At 53.7% G+C, this 18084-nt stretch overlaps 1 protein-coding gene across 1 annotated transcript; it reads left to right on the top strand.

Annotated features, from left to right (window-relative positions):
* Positions 1–540: 540 nt before the first annotated feature.
* LOC102568541 (actin) lies at positions 541–1998 on the top strand. Its single transcript, XM_059715867.1, has one exon. It carries the CDS (start codon positions 623–625, stop codon positions 1817–1819), a length of 1197 nt encoding a protein of 398 aa, XP_059571850.1. The 5' UTR covers positions 541–622; the 3' UTR covers positions 1820–1998.
* Positions 1999–18084: the final 16086 nt, after the last annotated feature.

Here is an 18084-nt window from a genome sequence, read left to right as displayed (position 1 = left end):
GGGGGTCAGTGGATTTCACACAGGGTTTGCTCCTTGTGGCAAAAACCCCTTGGTGCCAGCACAGCTGCCCAGCCCGGCTGGAGCATCCTGCTGCTTGACAGACCTCCATGGCAGCAGCAACGAGCAGTGAGCATGAGGAGGCAGATTTGGGGATAACTTGATCCCAGCCAGGATATGTGAGGACTTCCAGGAGGAGCCCCAAACGCTGGGGTTAGAGGTACTACCAAGAACATTTGCTAATGCCAGAGGGCACTGCTGCTTCCTCAGAGCCAGAAGGAATCAGAGAGGTCGTTTAGCCAGACTGTCTCCAGGGCACCGTCTGCTCTCACCACAGCAGGCATAACAGAGACCTACGGACTGCCCCCTCAGCCTACACCTCCAGTTTCCCTCAGGCATCTCTGTGTTCGCACCTCTTTGCTTCCTGGTCAAGCAGGAGTTAATTCTTTGCGCCTTCCTGAGAACCTCTGTAAATGGGCTGGAACTATGATGTCATTGCTTTCAGCTGTGATTTAGGCAGTTGCTATGGTAGCACTGGCATGATCTTAGATCCTTTCCTGGAGCCTGGTACTCCTGGGCTGGGTCTTGGGATCACAGTAAGGTTTGAGAGAGAGGGCCTGAAGAAATGATCTATCCGAGGAATCCTAAGAGCCCGGGTTCTGCTGGCTATGAGCCTGCATCCCGGGAAGTCTCCACGTCAGATGCAGCAGAGAAATACAAGGACTACAGTGCTGTTGTGATAGACACTGGCACTGGCTACACCAAGAGCGGCCTGGCTGGCGATGAGAAGCCACGCTCTGTGGTCCCGAGCCGTGTGGGGGTCCCCAAGGTCAGGACCAATGACAGTCCCCTGTATTACATTGGGAAAAGCATCCCCAGCAATAGCTCAGAGGTGACTGCCAACACCGTGATGACCCATGGCGTGGTTACAGACTGGGATGCCCTAGAGATGCTGTGGCATCACATCTTCTACACGGAGCTTAGTGTGTGCCCTGAGGAGCTGGCCGTGCTGGTCACAGATGCACCCTTGTCCCCAACCACCAACCGGGAGAAGATGGCTGAGCTGCTCTTTGAGAACTTTGAGGTCCCGGCAATGTTTGTGGCGCACCAGTCCCTGCTGTCTGTGTACTCCTATGGACGCACCAAAGGGCTGGTGATTGGCTCTGGCTATGGGACATCCTACACGGCCCCTGTCCATGACGGCTACGTCCTACCCCATGCCACCTACCGGCTAGATGTGGCAGGCTGTGCTCTGACAGACTACCTGGCCAAGCTGATGGGGGAGTGTGGCAACCCCTTCCGAGAAGATGAGTTGAAGCTGGTGAGCAACATCAAGGAAAAGTGCTGCTACATCCCTGAGGACTTCCACGCAGAGCTGAATGGAGATGAGAAGAAATACCTCATGGACTTCATCCTCCCTGACCAGCAGGTCATTTCCATTGGCAGCGAGCGGTTCCGGGGCCCTGAGGCCCTCTTCAACCCCGCTGTGCTGGGCTTTCCTGAGGCAGGTATTCACATCCATGCCATGAACAGCATCAGAAAGTGCAAGCCGAAACACCGTGCAGAGCTGCTGGCCAATGTGGTGCTGGCTGGTGGCACCACCATGATCCGGGGCTTCTCGGAGAGAATCAAGAAGGAGCTGCTGAAGATGGAGATGACAGGCAAGGAGCAGGTGGCCATCCTGGCTTCCCCCCATCGCAGCTTTGCTGCCTGGCTGGGCGGCTCTATTGTGGCCTCTCTCAACTCCTTCCAGAATGTCTGGATCAGCCAAAAGGACTACAGTGACAAGGGGCCTTTTGTGGTTCACCGGCACTCCTTCTGAGTGGGCACAGAAGTGTGAGACAGCCTGCTAGGCCGTGGGTATGGGAAATCCCCTCTATAAATGCTGTTTGGAGAAGAACGAGGGCTGGATTAGATGTGTCGCTGCTGCACTGCCCACAAGCCTTGTGAGGGGATGTGTCGCCAGTTAGCCAGGCTGAGGAATAGGGGGCCCAAGGTCTGTGCCTGGGCCACATTCATTGGATCTGGGCCCCATTAATATAAGCAGGGGCACAATAGCTCCAGGGTAGTCCCTAGACTACTGTGGGCCCATCCTGCTGTGGGCTCCCACAGCTGGGCAGTTACCCCCAGGACACCTTGCTTGCTGTATCTTCCAGCTGGGCTAATCCCTAGGGCTCCTTGCCCGTTTTGTCCTATTTGTTGCCCATTTGCACCCCCCTGGCTGGGCTAACCCCCATGGTCCTCTACCCATCCTTCCCAGTACCCCCTCACCGAGCTATTTTCAGGCTCACATTACTTATCCTTCCCTATGCCCCAACCTTCACTGTGATTTCTCCCCTTAGGTATTCTGGATAGGGCTGTGCAAAGCTTCAGGTGGTGATTCAATTTGGAGGAGATTCAGCCCGATTCGGTGGCTGAAGCTCCAAATCCAAATTGAATCAGGGGACTAATTTAAAGGTCCAAATTGATTCAAAGCTCTCCGAATCTTCGGAAAAGATTTGGAAAGCTTTGATGATTCGGGCAGTCTCCGGTGGTTGCAGCAGGGAGCTGCAGCTGACTCGTAGCTGGTAAGTACTAGGGGCTGGATGAGGCGGGAGGGGACCATGGGAGGACCCTTGTCAGCCCCTCTGACCCCCCTGCACTCCCCCAGCCCCCCCCCATGGCTTCCTCCCCCCTCCACCCCAGCTAGGTACTTTAAAGAAAACCCTGGTGTTCACTGGGTGGTGCTGGGGAGGGGTGTGATTCCTGCTGCCCCCACTGCCCCACGCTGCATGGGGGGCTCTGTACAAGCCCCCCGACCTCTCCCCCTTCCCCAGGCCCCTCACGGGTGCCCTGCCCGGGCTAGCTCTGGCCCTCTAAGAACAAAAAACCCAAGAAAAGCCCCGCCATGTGGTGCAGGGCAGTGGGGGGCAGTGGGGATCTCCCCCTGCTGGCAGGAGCAGTAAGTCCTGGGTTTTTTTCGTTTTTTTGTCTTTTCTTAAAGGGCCAGAGCTGGGCCAGGTGGGGCACCCGTGGGGGCGGGGCTGGGGGAGCAAGAGGGGCAGTCGGGGGGCTTGTGCAGAGCCCCCCACACAACGTGGGGCAGTGAAGGGCAGCAGGGATGGCCCCCCTGACTGGCAGCACCCCGTGAGCTGGGGCTTTTTTTTTTACAAGTGCTGGGAGATGGGGCAGCCATTGCTGGGCTGGGAGAGGGGCGGGGAATGGGTCTCGCCTGGCTGATTCAGAGATTCAGCAGCTCTCCGAATCAAATTTGGCTGAATCGAATTGGGACAGTGATTTGAATCACCGAATCAAATCACTATCCCCTGAATCGGCCAAATCCAAATCTGAAGCGAATACTAGCAGCTTTGCATAGGCCTAATGCCAGGCCCTCCTTCCTTCAGCCCATCTGGCCTTCCAGGTCTGTGAATGAACTGCCTGTGTTTTTGCCCAGACGTCCCTCTCCAGCTGGGGGATTTTGTCTTTCTGGCAGGGTGGGGGTCAGGGCATTGCACTCTTCCTTAAATCTCTTGCGTACATTTTAACAATCCTTAGAACAGTGGGATAATGACAGCCCCGATAACCCTGCTTTACCTGTGGCTGGTTTGTGTGCTTTTGCTGTCTTTGGGCAATATGCCTTGTAGTTACTCAGCAAGGCTGATTGTGTAGTTTTAGGAGTAGGTTAGATAAGGACTTGTACAGAATGGTTTGTATAGGGATGATCCTGCCTCCACCAGGAGGTTGGACTCTAGATGACTTCTAGAGGTCACTTCTAGCCCTACTTCTCTATGATTCTATTCTGTGATTTTATGATCTACTTGCCTTTTGAATCAATGTTTTTCAAGGACTTGAACAGGGTGGAACAGAATCACACTGAGGTGCCTCACGCACTGAATAGGTGGAATAGAATCTGGCCATGAGTGTCTGCCTATTCCAGGCAAAGGAGGTCTGTCCAATCGTAGAATCATAGAGAAGTAGGAGCGGAAGGGACCTCCAGAGGTCATGTAGTCCATCTCAAGATCATCCTTATCCAAACCATCCTATACAATCCATAATCTGAACTCTGCATAATACTGCTGTCAGCCTGGACACAACACAGACCTACTACCCTAGCCTGCCACAAATAAAGCAAGGGGAACCACAGCAGCCAACATTCTGCTTCTACTATAAGTTGTCAATATATGGTCTAGAGATCCCAGGTAGAGAGCTGTGCCCCCTGCTACAGATGAAGGCAAAAATCCCCACAGTCTGTACCAATCTGACCGTGAGGTAAAATTCCTTCCTGACCCTATATATGGTGATCAATATGACCCTGAGCAAAGGGGCAAGATCCTTTAGCCAGGAACCTCTGGCTTTGATTCCAGCAGGAGCATTGGCACACCCAGTCAAAGTCCCCAGCCTTGGCTGTAGCCAACACCCAGTACCTCTGAGGAAGTCTTAAAAATACCCTCCAGGAAGAAAACACACCAACTACTGAAGCTTCCTTAGCCTGACGAAGGGTTTTTGAACCCGAAAGCTTGCTTAATAACTATTCTCCAACCATTTGGGTTGGTCTAATAAAAGATATCAAATTCACCCAAGGAACCTTGTCTGCCTATGTCCTTAGACCAACACGGCTACAACCTAAACCCCTTAAAAATACCCTGACACACGTAGTGTAGAGGTGGTCAGGAGAGCTGGTGGGGGCACGAAGCATGAGAAATACCAATAGGGCACATCTACACGTCACCTACAGAGATGTAGTGACATGCTATGTCACCGTATGGCACACTGAGACAACGTAGCGATCACGTAGGTCCACACATGATCACCAGCTATGTCACCATAGCAGCATGCTCCCTGCTTATAGTGCACTACTACGGCAACAGAGGGGCGAAATCTAACCATGCACCATGCACACGGCACAGTAACTGCCTGTACTGCATTGTGTTTAATACTTCCAAAAGGAAGTGCTAAAGCATGGCGCTGTAGCAACAGCACCATATAGTGATGTGCAGGCGCACCCATAGTAGAACATAGGCTTAGTTACACCTGTATCATCCCCGGCCAGTGGCTCTCCAACCTGGCCATCCAACCACCACTTCCCTAGTAGTGTATTCTACTGCTTCACCATTCTAACAGTAAAGGATTTTTTCCCCAATATCCAATGTAAACTTACTTTGCTACAACTTTAAGCCATTGGTATGTGTCTTCCTCTCTGCAGCAAGAGAGAAAAGGTATTTTCCCTCTTCTTTATGGCAGCACTTCAGGTACTTGAAGACTGATGTCATGTCCCCTCTTTAGCACCTTTTCCATAAGCTGAACATGCCTAGCTCCTTAAGTCTCGTTTCATGTGACTTGCCTTCCAAGCCCTTTATCATCTTTCTTGCCTCTGGACCCTTACCATCTAGCATGGCCATGCATGGGAAGTACAGACCAATTAGCATCTCCATCTGTCTTGCACTGGAAGTCCCTGTGTTTGAAATTAGGCCCCAACTGAAAGTTACTTTCAGTTCGGACCTGCTCCTTGGTGGAGACGCGTGGGTAAACACCCATTGCACCCCCGGGAGCTGAAGACCCAGACACCACCTGGACACCACTGAACCCCCAGCGCAGAGACAGGAGTTAAGGGAACCAGGGGCAAGGAGAAGGTGGGCAAGCGCAGGGGTGCTCTGAGCTGCCCCCCACTGCCCCGTGCCATATGGGGGGCTCTGCATGACCTCCTGAAGCCCTGAGGCCGCTGCAGGAGCTGGTGAGTTCTGCAGCCTGGCAGTACCAATCAATGTAGTCTTTGTGGGCCCTGCTGGTGCGTAGCTGATGTACCTCCTCCTCGAGCTCTGGCACCCTGCCCTCCAGAGACTACGCTAGGGAGCACATCCCACAAGTGGGGGTGCCCCCTTGTGGGGTGTGTGTGTGTGTGTGTGTGTAAGTGTGTGTAAGTGTGTGCGCGTATGTGCGTGTGTGTGAGTGTGGGGGCCATGCCAGGCAGGACACGCCAGCTGATTGGGACAAGGGAGGGGGATGCTTCCTCCCCCCACAGGTCCCTACTTAGCTGAGGCCCCCAGCGAGCCCCGTGACCTGAGCTACGTGAACAGAGCACACAAACAGGTGCAGCTCTTCTCAGGCCCAGCAGTTAGTGTGGGAGTTTGCGCAGAGGGGCATATGGAGGGTGCCCAGAGGGCTGGGCTGAGTGAGGAGCCTGAGGCCTTAAGCCTGAAGTGAAGCTACTGGGACCAGGTAGGGGGGTGGACTTGCTCTCAGCCATGGTAGAGACTCATTGTGCCTGCAGGCTTCCCAGAACCGCCAAGGTCTCCACCCAGACACAGCCTCTGGCTCTGGGCTGTGGGGGCTGCGTAGCACAGCTGCTGGCAGCTGGGCAAGGGGGCACCCCCACTTGTGGGATGTGCTCCCTAGCGTAGTCTCTGGAGGGCAGGGTGCCAGAGCTCGAGGAGGAGGTACATCAGCTACGCACCATCAGGGCCCACAAAGACTACATTGATTGGTACTGCCAGGCTGCAGAACTCACCAGCTCCTGCAGCGGCCTCAGGGCTTCAGGAGGTCATGCAGAGCCCCCCATATGGCACGGGGCAGTGGGGGGCAGCAGGGATCACCCCCTGGTGGGCAGGAACCCTGAGTCCGGGGTTTTTGCGGGGGGGAGTTCTTAAAGGGCTGGAGCTGGGGTGGGCGGGGCAGTCATGGGGTGGTTGGGAGAGTCAGGGGGGCTTCGAGGGATCGTGGCAGAGCCCCCCATGCAGCATGGGGAAGTGGAGGGCAGCAGGGACTGCCCCCTCCTGCCCAGCAGCACCTGATGAGTAGGGTTTTGTTTTTTTAAAGCACTGGGAGCTGGGGTGGGTAAGGCAGCCATGGGGGGGCTGGGGGAGCAGGCAGGGGATGGGGCCTGGCAGGGGTCCCTGCCATGGTCCCCTTCCTCCTCCTCCAGCCCCCCCTCCCCTGTCCCTACTTACTAGCCCCAAGTCCGACTCCAGCTCCCTGCTACAGAGGGCAGGGACTGTTCGAATCGATTCGGACCTTCTAATTGGTCCCCTGATTTGATTTGGATTCAGAGGTTCAGCCACCGAATCAGGCCGAATCTCCTCTGAATTGAATCAGCACCCAAAGCTTTGCACAGCCCTAGTGGCCAACAAGAAGGCTGGCCGAAAAGACCCACCCAGAGCTACCTGGAAGATGGTCATCTCAGGCTGCAGGACATGCAGGGCTGAAGAGCCACTCTTGAAAGAGCTGAGGGTGTGGTTCTCCCAAAGTGTGACAGGAAATCGAGGGTCTCAACTGGAGGACTCAGGTGCCTGTTTACTAATGCCAGGAGCATGGGGAACAAGCAGGAGGAGCTAGCCTTCCTACTCTCCACTGGGCATTACGATCTAGTAGGGATTACGGAGACCTGGTGGGACTCCTCACATATTTGGAACATAGCCATTGAGGGCTACACCCTGCACAGAAGGGACCAAGTAGGGAAGAAAGGTGGCAGTGTAGCTCTCTATGTGAGGGAGCAGTACACCTCCTTGGAGGCCAGCATTGGCTCCAAAGATGAGCAGCTCGAAACCCTCTGGGTCAAACTATGCAGGGGATGCAATGAGAGAGACCTAACTGTAGGTGTATACGACAGACCACCAAACCAGGGGGAGGAGCTTGATCTGGAGTTCTCTTAAGAACTGGCAGAGGCCATGCATGCACAGGACATGGTCATCATGGGTGACTTCAATTACCCAGACATCTCTTGGGATGAACACTTGGCTAAGTCGGATCGGTCATGTTGCTTCCTGACCTGTATTGAAGAGCTGTACCTGACTCAGGAAGTGCACAGGCCAACCAGAGGTAATGCTCTCCTAGACTAGGTCTTGACCAAAGGAGGTGATCTGGTGAGTGACTTGAATATAGAGGGCAGCCTGGGTGACAGCTACCACAAAACCATCATGTTCACTGTCCATTACAAGGCAGGAAAATCAGCTATCAGGTTTGAAGTTTTGGACTTCAAGCAAATTTCAACAGGCTCAGAGTAATAGTAGGGGAAGCACTGCAGAACCAGGGACTGAAGGTGAAAGGAGTGCATGAAGAGTGGTTGTTCCTCAAGGACACAATCCTCGAAGAACAAAAGATGTCCATTCCCATGTGGAAGAAAGGTAGCAGAAGGGCTGGGAAGCCCTCTTGGCTTAATAGGGATATCATGGTCCTCCTTGTCATGACCCAAAGGTCTGATTTTTTTGTGTGCGCGCTTCGGCACTAAGAATTATCCCCGTGGGTATACAGCTTCATTGCACGGAGGAGTTCTGCTGCGCAGAGAACCCGCGTGCAGAGAAGTGTTCCCGCCACTTTGCAGCGATCTTTGCAGGGTGCATTTCCTTTGCAGCACAGAAATGCACGGTGCAAAGGTTTCCTGCTCGTCGTATGCAAATTCTTGCCCCGCAATTGGCTAGTTCTAAATTATTCACACGTGGCGGCTAGCAATTGGCCTGCTAGCCGTATAAGAGGCTTGAGCAGTTTCCGCCCAAGCCGAAGAGGACTCCGCATCCATCTCGTGGGGACTCTGGGTGTGCGCGGCAGGGTAATAGAAACCCTGTGTGTCGCTCAGAGGGGTTTGGCGGCCTGATCCACCACCCACCTCTTCCCGTCTTCGAACGGAGCCTACTATAAGACGTATCAACGAGTTTAATGCGCGCTTGTCCTGGACATCCGGAGTTTGTCTGCGTGGAGCCTAGCAAACTCCACGTGATTGTTCGTGTTCTGTCTGCGTGGAGCCTTGCAACCTCCACGTGTGTTCGTGTTTTTTGTTGTAACCGCAACTCAAGCAAGTTCTCAGCCTACACCACGACCATCTCGGTGTAAGTAAAATAATCTTAAAATCAACCGTTACGTGTCTGTGCCTAATTCTAGCTCGGCGCCCGCCCTCTCCGATCCGGCCTGCCCGGGCTGCTGGCCACAGCCCGCGTGCAGAGCAACGTAAGCGACCTGGGGTCAGACCCGGCGCGCACACGCCTGAAAAAGAAGAAAGAGGCATACAAATGTGTTGGACTTACCGATGCAGCCTGGCCCACCCAGGCTTGGAGAATCTCTGTTGTGATTGGTGGAGCACATCCACCAATCAGGTGAATGCTGGGAGGGGCTTACCCTGCCCCCTGCCCCCTGCCCGGGGCAGGGAGCAGGGTGCAAAGAGCCCCGGACCTGTAGTTTCATAGTTTCATAGTTGGTGGGATCGGAAGGGACCTTAGCAGATCATCAAGTCTGACCCCCTGCCATGGCAGGAAAGAGTACTGGGGTCAAACATCCCCAGCAAGGTGTTTATCTAACCTCCTCTTAATGACCCCCAGGCTAGGAGCGAGCACCACTTCACTTGGAAGTTGGTTCCAGGTCCTAGCTGCCCTGACTGTGAAGTAGCGCCTCCTGATGTCTAGTCTAAATCTGCCCTCTGCCAGCTTGTGACCATTATTTCTAATCACTCCTGGTAGTGCTTGAGGGAACAGGGACTCCCCCGATGCCTGTTAGTCCCCTCTGGCTAGTTTGTAACAGGCCACTAGATCCCCCCTCAGCCTTCTCTTGTGTAGGCTGAACAGGTTCAGGTCCCTTAGCCTCTCCTCGTAGGGCCTGCCCTGCTGCCCCCTGATCATGCGACTGGCCCTCCACTGAACCCTCTCAATGATGTCCACATCCCTCCTGAAGTGCGGCACCCAAAACTGGACGCAGTACTCCAACTGCAGCCTGACTAGTGCCTCATAGAGGGGGAGGATCACCTCCTTGGACCTGCTTGAGATGCATCTGTGGATGCATGACAAGGTATGGTTGGCCTTCCTGACCGCATCTCCACACTGTTGGCCCATGTTCATTTTGGCATCAATAATGACTCCAAGATCCTTTTCTGCTTCTGCACTGACAAGAAGGGATTTCCCCAGCCTGTAGGTATACTGCTGGTTCTTCCTCCCCAGGTGCAGTACCTTGCACTTGTCAGTGTTGAAACCCATCCTGTTCTCATCTGCCCACCCCTGTAACCGGTCTAGGTCCAATTACAGCCTATTCCTCCCTTCTAGCATGCTCACATCCCCCCATATCTTGGTGTCCTCAGCAAATTTGAACAGGGTGCTTTTTACCCCCTCATCCAAGTCACTGATGAAGATGTTGAACAGCGTGGGTCTGAGGACCGAGCCCTGGGGGACCCCACTGCCCACATCCCTCCAGGTCGAAAATGACCCATCCACCACCACTCTCTGGGTGCGGCCCTCCAGCCAGTTAGCGACCCATTTGATTGTGTAGGTGTCGATGCCACAGTCCCCTAGTTTTTTAATGAGAATGGGGTGAGAGACAGTGTCGAAGGCCTTCCTGAAGTCCAGAAAGACTACGTCCACTGCTACCCCTGCATCTAAGGATTTTGTGACCTGGTCATAGAAGGCCACCAGGTTGGTCTGACAGGACCTGCCTCTAATGAACCCATGTTTTGTTGCCCCTAAGCATAACCTCCCCTGCTGGCCCCTCGCGGACATGCGCCAGGATAATTCTCTCAAAAAGCTTACCTATGACCTATGCTAATTCCCTCAGCACTCTGGGGTGGAGGTCGTCAGGACCAGCTGATTTAAATACGTCCAGTCCCTCCAGAAGTTCCCTGACTAGATCCTCACTGACCCGAGGCCTGGGTACTCCTCCCCCGGGGCCTGAAGGGGTCCTGGCAGACGGGCTGATCTGGTCCCTGCTCGGGAAAATGGAGGCAAAGAAATCGTTAAATAGGTTAGCCTTGTCATCTGGTGCAACAACCAGATTTCCTAGCGTGTCTTGCAGAGGCCCCACATTACCCGGTACCTTCTTTTTGCCCCCTATGTATTTAAAAAAGAACTTCTTGTTGTCCTTGATCCGGGTAGCTAGTCCCAGTTCCATCTCCACCTTGGCCTTCCTGACTGCCCCTTGCAGCCCCAAGCAACCGAGGTATAGTCCTCCCTGGTGGTGGCCCCTCCCTTCCATTGAGTGTACGCCTCCCTTTTAGCTAGGAGACGTTCCTGTACACTTTTGGTGAGCCATGGGGGTTTTTGCACCCTCTTGCCCCCTTTGATCCTTGTTGGGATTACCTCCCTTTGGGCATGGAGGATCATCTCCTTAAGGAGTGACCACTCTTCTTGGACATCCGACTCCCCTCCCCTCTGGAACGTCAGTACTTCCCCAACTATTCTTTTTACGTCATTGAAATCCGCCCTTCTGAAGTCCAGGGCTGCTGCCTTGCTGCAGGCTTTTGCCACCTTGCGCTGGATGGTGAATTCCAGCAGGCGATGATTGCTGTCGCCCAGGTAGTCGAGCACCTGCAGCCCCCTCACGAGGTCGTCGCCTGTGGCCAGCACCAGATCCAACAAGGCATCTCCCCTGGTGGGGCTGTGCACCTCCTGAGTTAGATGGAGGTCCTGTATCTCAGCTAGGAGCCTACATGAGTGGTCAGACCTTCAGACCTGGCTGACTGCTCTTCCCAGCAGATGTCTGGAAAGTTCAGGTCACCCATGATGGCCACGTCTTTTGACCTAACTACCTCCGTGAGCTGATTTAAGAATTCCCAGTCTAGCTCTTCCCCTTGATTGGGTGGCCTGTAGTAGACCCCCACCATTAAGTCCCTTTCCCCTCGATTCCCTTGTATTCAAACCCAGAGCACTTCAGTGTGCCCCTCATCTGACCTTGTGCTACTAGATGAGGATGTGTATTCCTCCTTGACATAGAGCGCCACACTCCCACCTTTCCTCCCTGTTCTGTCCCTCCTGTACAGTCTATAGCCCTTGATATTCACCACCCAGTCGTGCGTTGGGTCCCACCATGTTTCTATGACCCCCCACTATGTCTGGCTTGGTGTCAGCTAGCAGGAGGGTAAGTTCCTTCTGCTTGTTCCCCATACTACGAGCATTTGTGTAGAGGCATTTGAGGCCTCCTGAAGATGTGTGCACTTGCCCCCTAATCTCAGTACTGCCCGGGCCCCAGTTGCTTACCTTGGTATTCATTCTGCTCGTCGTTGGTCCAGGCTGGGCTGTTCTGGTGGGTGTCTCTTGGTTTATTGGTCCAAGGCTTCTTCCGCCCTCATCTTCCCCGTCCCGCAATGAGCCTAGTTTAAAGCCCACCGGAGGAGATCTGCCAACCTAGAAGAGAACACACACTTACCTTTGGAGGCAAGGTGAAGCCCATCCCACCCGAGCATGTCTCTCATCGTGATGTGTGGGTCATTGTCTAGGAAGCCAAATCCTGCCTCAGGACACCATTCTCGAAGCCACCAGTTGGTCTCTCTGATGCAGGTCTCATGTTGTCTTCTACGTCTGCTCACTGGTAGGACAGAGGAGAATACCACCTGTGCTCCTTTCTCCCTCAGCTTGCCCCCCCAGAACCTGATTGAAGCCTGCACTTTGCAGGTCCAGCAGCACTCTGGGGGCAGAGCCTTGGGAGCAAATAAAAGGAGCAGCATTCCCAGCACACAGCAGATGCATCGGGGGATGGAGAGAAGAGTGGGGCTAAGAAGAGCTGGGAGAGGTACCCAGCAGAGCGGAGCACATGCCCTGAAGAGCCCTTGAAGACACCTCTTGACCCGACCAGAGCAACGGTTGGCTCTGGGTTCGACTCCAGTTGGAGTGCAGCATGGCACATGGGGTGAGACCCTTGGAGCTGTCCAAGACAGCTCAGGTCTGCAACCCTGGAATGAGGTCAGGAAACCCAGGTGCACAATCGGTGCACAGAGCCCAGACCTCAGGAGCTGTTGGACACAGCTCCGGTCCGCACCCCCGGCATGAGGCTGGAACCACCGGTGCATATGGAGGTGTACAGGGCCACCAGGGCCCAGATGCGGTGCAGGCAAATCTGCACGGAAGGCTCAGGATTGAGCCGAGCCCTGGTGCCGCACAAGGTGGCCTGGGCCTCCAACCCCTTAGCAGAAGGCTGAGCCCACGATGCATGTGGTGGTCCACAGGGCCACCAGGGCCCAGACGCAGTGCAGGCAATGCTGCACAGAGGGCCCGGGATTGGACCGAGCCCTGGTGCCACACAAGGCAGCCCGGGCCTCCAACCCCCTAGCAGAAGGCCGAGCCCACAGTGCATGGGGACAGTGCACAGGGCCTCCAGTAGCCAATGGTCCAAGGAGGATCCAGGATCCCCAGGGCCTCACATGTGGAGGGACCCGCAGCAGAAAGACAAAGACCAACCATCTAATGCCTCGGAGTTGTGAGTTGCTAGTGAAAAGGGCCTCACAGCAGAGGGGCAATCTCCATATCTAGCAGGGGGTGGGAGCCATGGGAGAGCCACCCCCCTTCCCCCCCACCCCCGATGTTTACAGGCTCTCTAAAGGTGTGAGAGGCCAAAAGGGATATTTGGGTTTTCCACACTATTCCCTGGGGCCTGACAGGGCTTTGGGGACCCTTAATAAGTTCAGTTTTACAACAGTTCCTGTGAGCCTCAAATTTTGTAAACCAGCGCCTTACATTTTGTTAACCCCACTGTGATTGATTGGTTAATTGATTCATATAAGCAGATGTCCTGTAAAAATCCTTGTCAATAATCTCGCCAGTAGTTCATCTGTACTTATCTGTTGTTTGTTTGTGTTAACCTGTTGTTTACCTATTTCAGTTTATCCACTTACCTGTGCTGGGTGTGAAGCCCCTGAGGGGGCATAATCTTCTAGCCTTTATATATATAGAACAATATAAAACTATTGTATGTTGGAAATATGTTTATTAATACTGCTTTTATTTAAATCTCATATATAATACATTTGTACATAAGTAATCCCTCGTCCTGGCCTGACTGTATAGGGAAAAGAGTGACCTGGCCAGTACTCACAGATCCCTCTCATAGCCCTCCTGCCTGGCCTACATTTCACTTCCATTTGAGGAGGGAGCACTTATCCTGGTGCACCCGGGCTATACAAACAGTCGAAGCTTGGGACATTCTACAAGGAAGACGATACAGCAATGGCCTGCACTTGTAGGGAGCAGATTTGAAAGGCTAAGGTGGTGACTGAATTTAAACTAGCAACGGAAATCAAGAACAATAAGAAGTCTTTCTTTATGTATGTAGGGAACAAATGGAAGCATGGGGAAGAAATGGAAGAAAACAAATGGAAGCGTGGGACCATTGCTTAACAATTCAGGACAGCTGGTTACTGACACTCAGGACAAAACTGAACTCCTGAGTGACTACTTTGATTCATAGATTCATAGATGTTAGGGCCGGAAGGGACCTCAATAGATCATCGAGTCCAACCCCCTGCATAGGCAGGAAAGAGTGCTGGGTCTAGACGACCCCAGCTAGATGGTTATCCAACCTCCTCTTGAAGACCCCCAGGGTAGGGGAGAGAACCACCTCCCTTGGGAGCCCGTTCCAGACCTTGGCCACTCGAACTGTAAAGAAGTTCTTCCTAATGTCCAATCTAAATCTGCTCTCTGCTAGCTTGTGGCCATTATTTCTTGTAACCCCTGGGGGGCGCCTTGGTGAGTAAAACCTCACCAATTCCCTTCTGTGCCCCCGTGATGAACTTATAGGCAGCCACAAGGTCGCCTCTCAACCTTCTCTTGCGGAGGCTGAAAAGGTCCAGTTTCTGTAGTCTCTCCTTGTAGGGCTTGGTCTGCAGGCCCTTAACCATACGAGTGGCCCTTCTCTGGACCCTCTCCAGGTTATCCGCATCCCTCTTGAATTGCAGTGCCCAGAATTGCACACAGTACTCCAACTGCGGTCTGACCAGCGCCCGATAGAGGGGAAGTATCACCTCCTTGGACCTATTCATCATGCATCTGCTGATGCACGATAAAGTGCCATTGGCTTTTCTGATGGCTTCGTCACACTGCCGACTCATGTTCATCTTAGAGTCCACTAGGACTCCGAGATCCCTTTCCACCTCTGTGCCACCCAGCTGGTCATTTCCTAGGCAGTAGGCGTGCTGGACATTTTTCCTCCCTAGGTGCAGCACTTTGCATTTCTCCTTGTTGAACTGCATTCTGTTGTTTTCTGCCCACTTGTCTAACCTGTCCAGGTCTGCTTGCAGCTGTTCCCTGCCCTCCGGCATGTCCACTTCTCCCCATAGCTTTGTGTCATCTGCAAACTTGGAGAGAGTACATTTCTCTCCTTCGTCCAAGTCACTGATGAAGACATTAAAAAGTATTGGTCCAAGGACCGAGCCCTGCGGGACCCCACTGCCCACACCCTTCCAGGTTGAAGCCGACCCATCCACCACGACTCTCTGGGTGCGACCCTCCAGCCAATTCACCACCCACCGGACTGTGTAGTCATCCAAGTCACAGCCTCTTAACTTGTTCACCAGTATGGGGTGGGATACCGTACTGAAGGCCTTCCTGAAGTCTAAGTATACGACATCCACCCCTACTCCTGTGTCCAGGCATTTCGTAACCTGGTCATAAAAAGAGACTAGATTGGTCAGGCATGATCTGCCTGCCACGAACCCGTGCTGGTTTCCCCCCAGCATAATTTTTCTTGCCGGGCTCTCGCATATGTGAGCCTTGATAATTTTTTCAAAGACTTTGCCAAGGATAGAGGTGAGAGCACTCATGGTGCTCTGCCACTTTAAGAACTGGGCCAGGCACCAGGAAGGTGCAGCCCAGTCCTGACGATCGGCCATTTTAAGACTCAGGCCAGTAGGGCTGGAGGCAGCAGTTGCTACCTGGTGCTGAGAAAGGAACATCTCCCGGTAGAGCTGCTGCACCAGGGACAACACGGAGGTAAGGGCAGGAGCTACGAGGTGGCTAGGAGGCTCCTGGTCCTGGGCATGACCTAAAACTGCACCCTGCTGGGATAGGGAGGTCTGGTGGTCCTGCCAGTGGTGGGGCAGGGCCAGCAAATGCCAGGTTCAAGGACCATCCCAGTGAAAGGCAGGTTGAGGTGCCTTAACCCCTGCCTCCACCATGTGGTGGGTCATTAGTAACATCAGAGGGAGTTAGGGCCAGGTATGTCCAGGTGGGACACCTAAGCCTGATGAGGCACAAAGCCCAAAGTGGGTAGGGGGGCCAGGCACACCCATGTGGGGTACCTGAGCCTGTTTGGGGGTGCAAGACCCTAGTAAGAGGAAGATGGGGGCCAGGCACGCCCATTGGTGGCACTTGAGCCCTTTAGGGTGTAAGACCCTGGAGAGAGAAGGATAGTTGTGGGCCCTGCTGGCAACCCCCACTCTGAACAACACCTTGCTAGAGAAGACCCCAAGTGGCCATCGAGAATTAACTCTAAGCCTGGGATAGGTAGCTATCACCCACCTTCTTCCCTCAAGCAAGGGACCTGAATTCTGTCTCTATATACCGGGACCTCAAATCCCTCCATTAAGCCTTTCCTCTCCTGCTACCATTGTGTGTGTGTGTGGGCACCAGTAACTTCATGGGGCTGTGTAGTGTGTTGACTGTTTAATAAAACTGTATTTTGGAACCCTGAGTTGGGTTTTTGTCTTACTGACCTCCTGACCCTGCTCCAGTCTCTGCTGTCTGCCCCTCTGACCTTCATTCTGTCTGTCTGTCTGTCTCTGTCTCTCTCTGCCATCTCAGCTCCCTCTCTGCCACCTCCAAAACCCTGGGTTTTTCCCCCACTTCCACCTCAGCACCAGGTGACCCCAAGTAACCCCGAGCCCCAGTTACCCCAAATGCCTCCTAGTGTTAACACACAGCTGCAGAAGTGTGTGTTTGTGTATGTGTACACGTGTGTATGAACTCATAGTGATGTTTGTGTAGTTTGTGTGTGTGTATGTAATTTTGTATCACACCCTCCTGTCTAACAGCACAATATTGGGATCCCGAGTGTTGATCTGGTGTGTGTCAAGTCAACATACCAAGATCTGGGAGATGGTATCCCACCCTGTTTTGTTAAGGGGGCTGTTGATTCCAATCTCCATCTCATGGATGGCCTTCTGTGCTTGACCAGCCTCTTGAGCATCAGGTACATGGAGTTCCACCAAGTCTCTACATCCTGCATGATTTTGTGCTGTGGGATGCTCAGCTCTGCCTGTTTGTCCCACAGCATCTTGCCCCCCTTGATGCTCTGGTGGAAGTAGCCTGCCACCTTCCTGCATTTTGAAATGAGCTGGCTGGTTGTGACGGCACCCTCACCGGCAACCTTGTTCCCCTCCAAGGTGTCCCTGACTAAAAGGTGGAACTTGTGTGTGTCACACAGCAGATGCCAACTTGCCCTGCCCAACAAGCTACCCCTGTACCATGTGGTTCATGGCCCCCATGATCTCCATTGCCATGTGGGACTCATCCATCACCTCCACTTGAAGGGGAGCTCATCAACAGCCTGACTGATTGCACCAGTGCCCTGTGAAGGAGAGGTAGATGTGATCTTCACCCTGGCTGCTCCAGATGTCTGAGATGAAGTGCCTTGTGCAGCTCCTCCCTCAAGTACTCCCTGCATACCTCATACAGGGAGGGCACAACCGTCCTGCTGAAGGTGGTGTGTACGGGCATGTGGTATGATGGGACCATGAGCACTATGAGACGCCTGAACCCTGGCCGCACAACTAAGGAGAAGAGCTGGTCATCCAGAACAAGCATCTCCCCAGTGCTCTGGGCGACCTTGCTCGCCTTGGGAACGTGCCCCTCTTTGTCTCCACCTTTCCCACACTGGTCCAGGGTGGCTTGCCTCTGCTTCTGGGAGACGGAGTCTTTGAAGCAAGAGGGGGACTTCCCTTCAGGCGTGCTCCCACTGGTGCCAAGCTGAGGAGGAGCAAGGGCAAGGGGGTGGTGCATCCTGATATGCATCAGCATCCCCATAGTGCTAAAGTGTTTCTTGTCCTTGCCCTGGCTGGTCTTGCATCAGCAGTGCAGGCAGATAGCATATCTAGGATCATCTGCCACCTCAAAATGATCCCACATTACACTACCCCCTCGCTTCTGGGGCGCAGGGACGGATCCTGACTTACCCCTCAGCAAGCAGAGGTACAATGACGGGGAGGCTGAGCCACCTGTCCCCAAAACTTCCTCTGCAGTGCCTTCCAGAGAAGGAGACCTGGCTCTAGGGAAATTTTGAGACATGTAGAGTACAAACACAGATTCCCACTCCTTCCCCAGAATTTCCTTGGCTATCGCACTGAGCTCCCTGGTTCCAGATCCAGCTCCTCCTCTGGCACTGGGAGGCTCATGCTGGGAACTGAAATTGGGGTGGAGGAGACTGTCACACTGTGCTTGT

This window comes from Alligator mississippiensis, chromosome 12 (assembly GCF_030867095.1).
Source record: "Alligator mississippiensis isolate rAllMis1 chromosome 12, rAllMis1, whole genome shotgun sequence".
NCBI lineage: Eukaryota > Metazoa > Chordata > Crocodylia > Alligatoridae > Alligator > Alligator mississippiensis.
The sequence above is the reverse complement of the archived record's forward strand: the minus strand, read 5'-3'. Positions and strand labels throughout refer to the sequence as shown.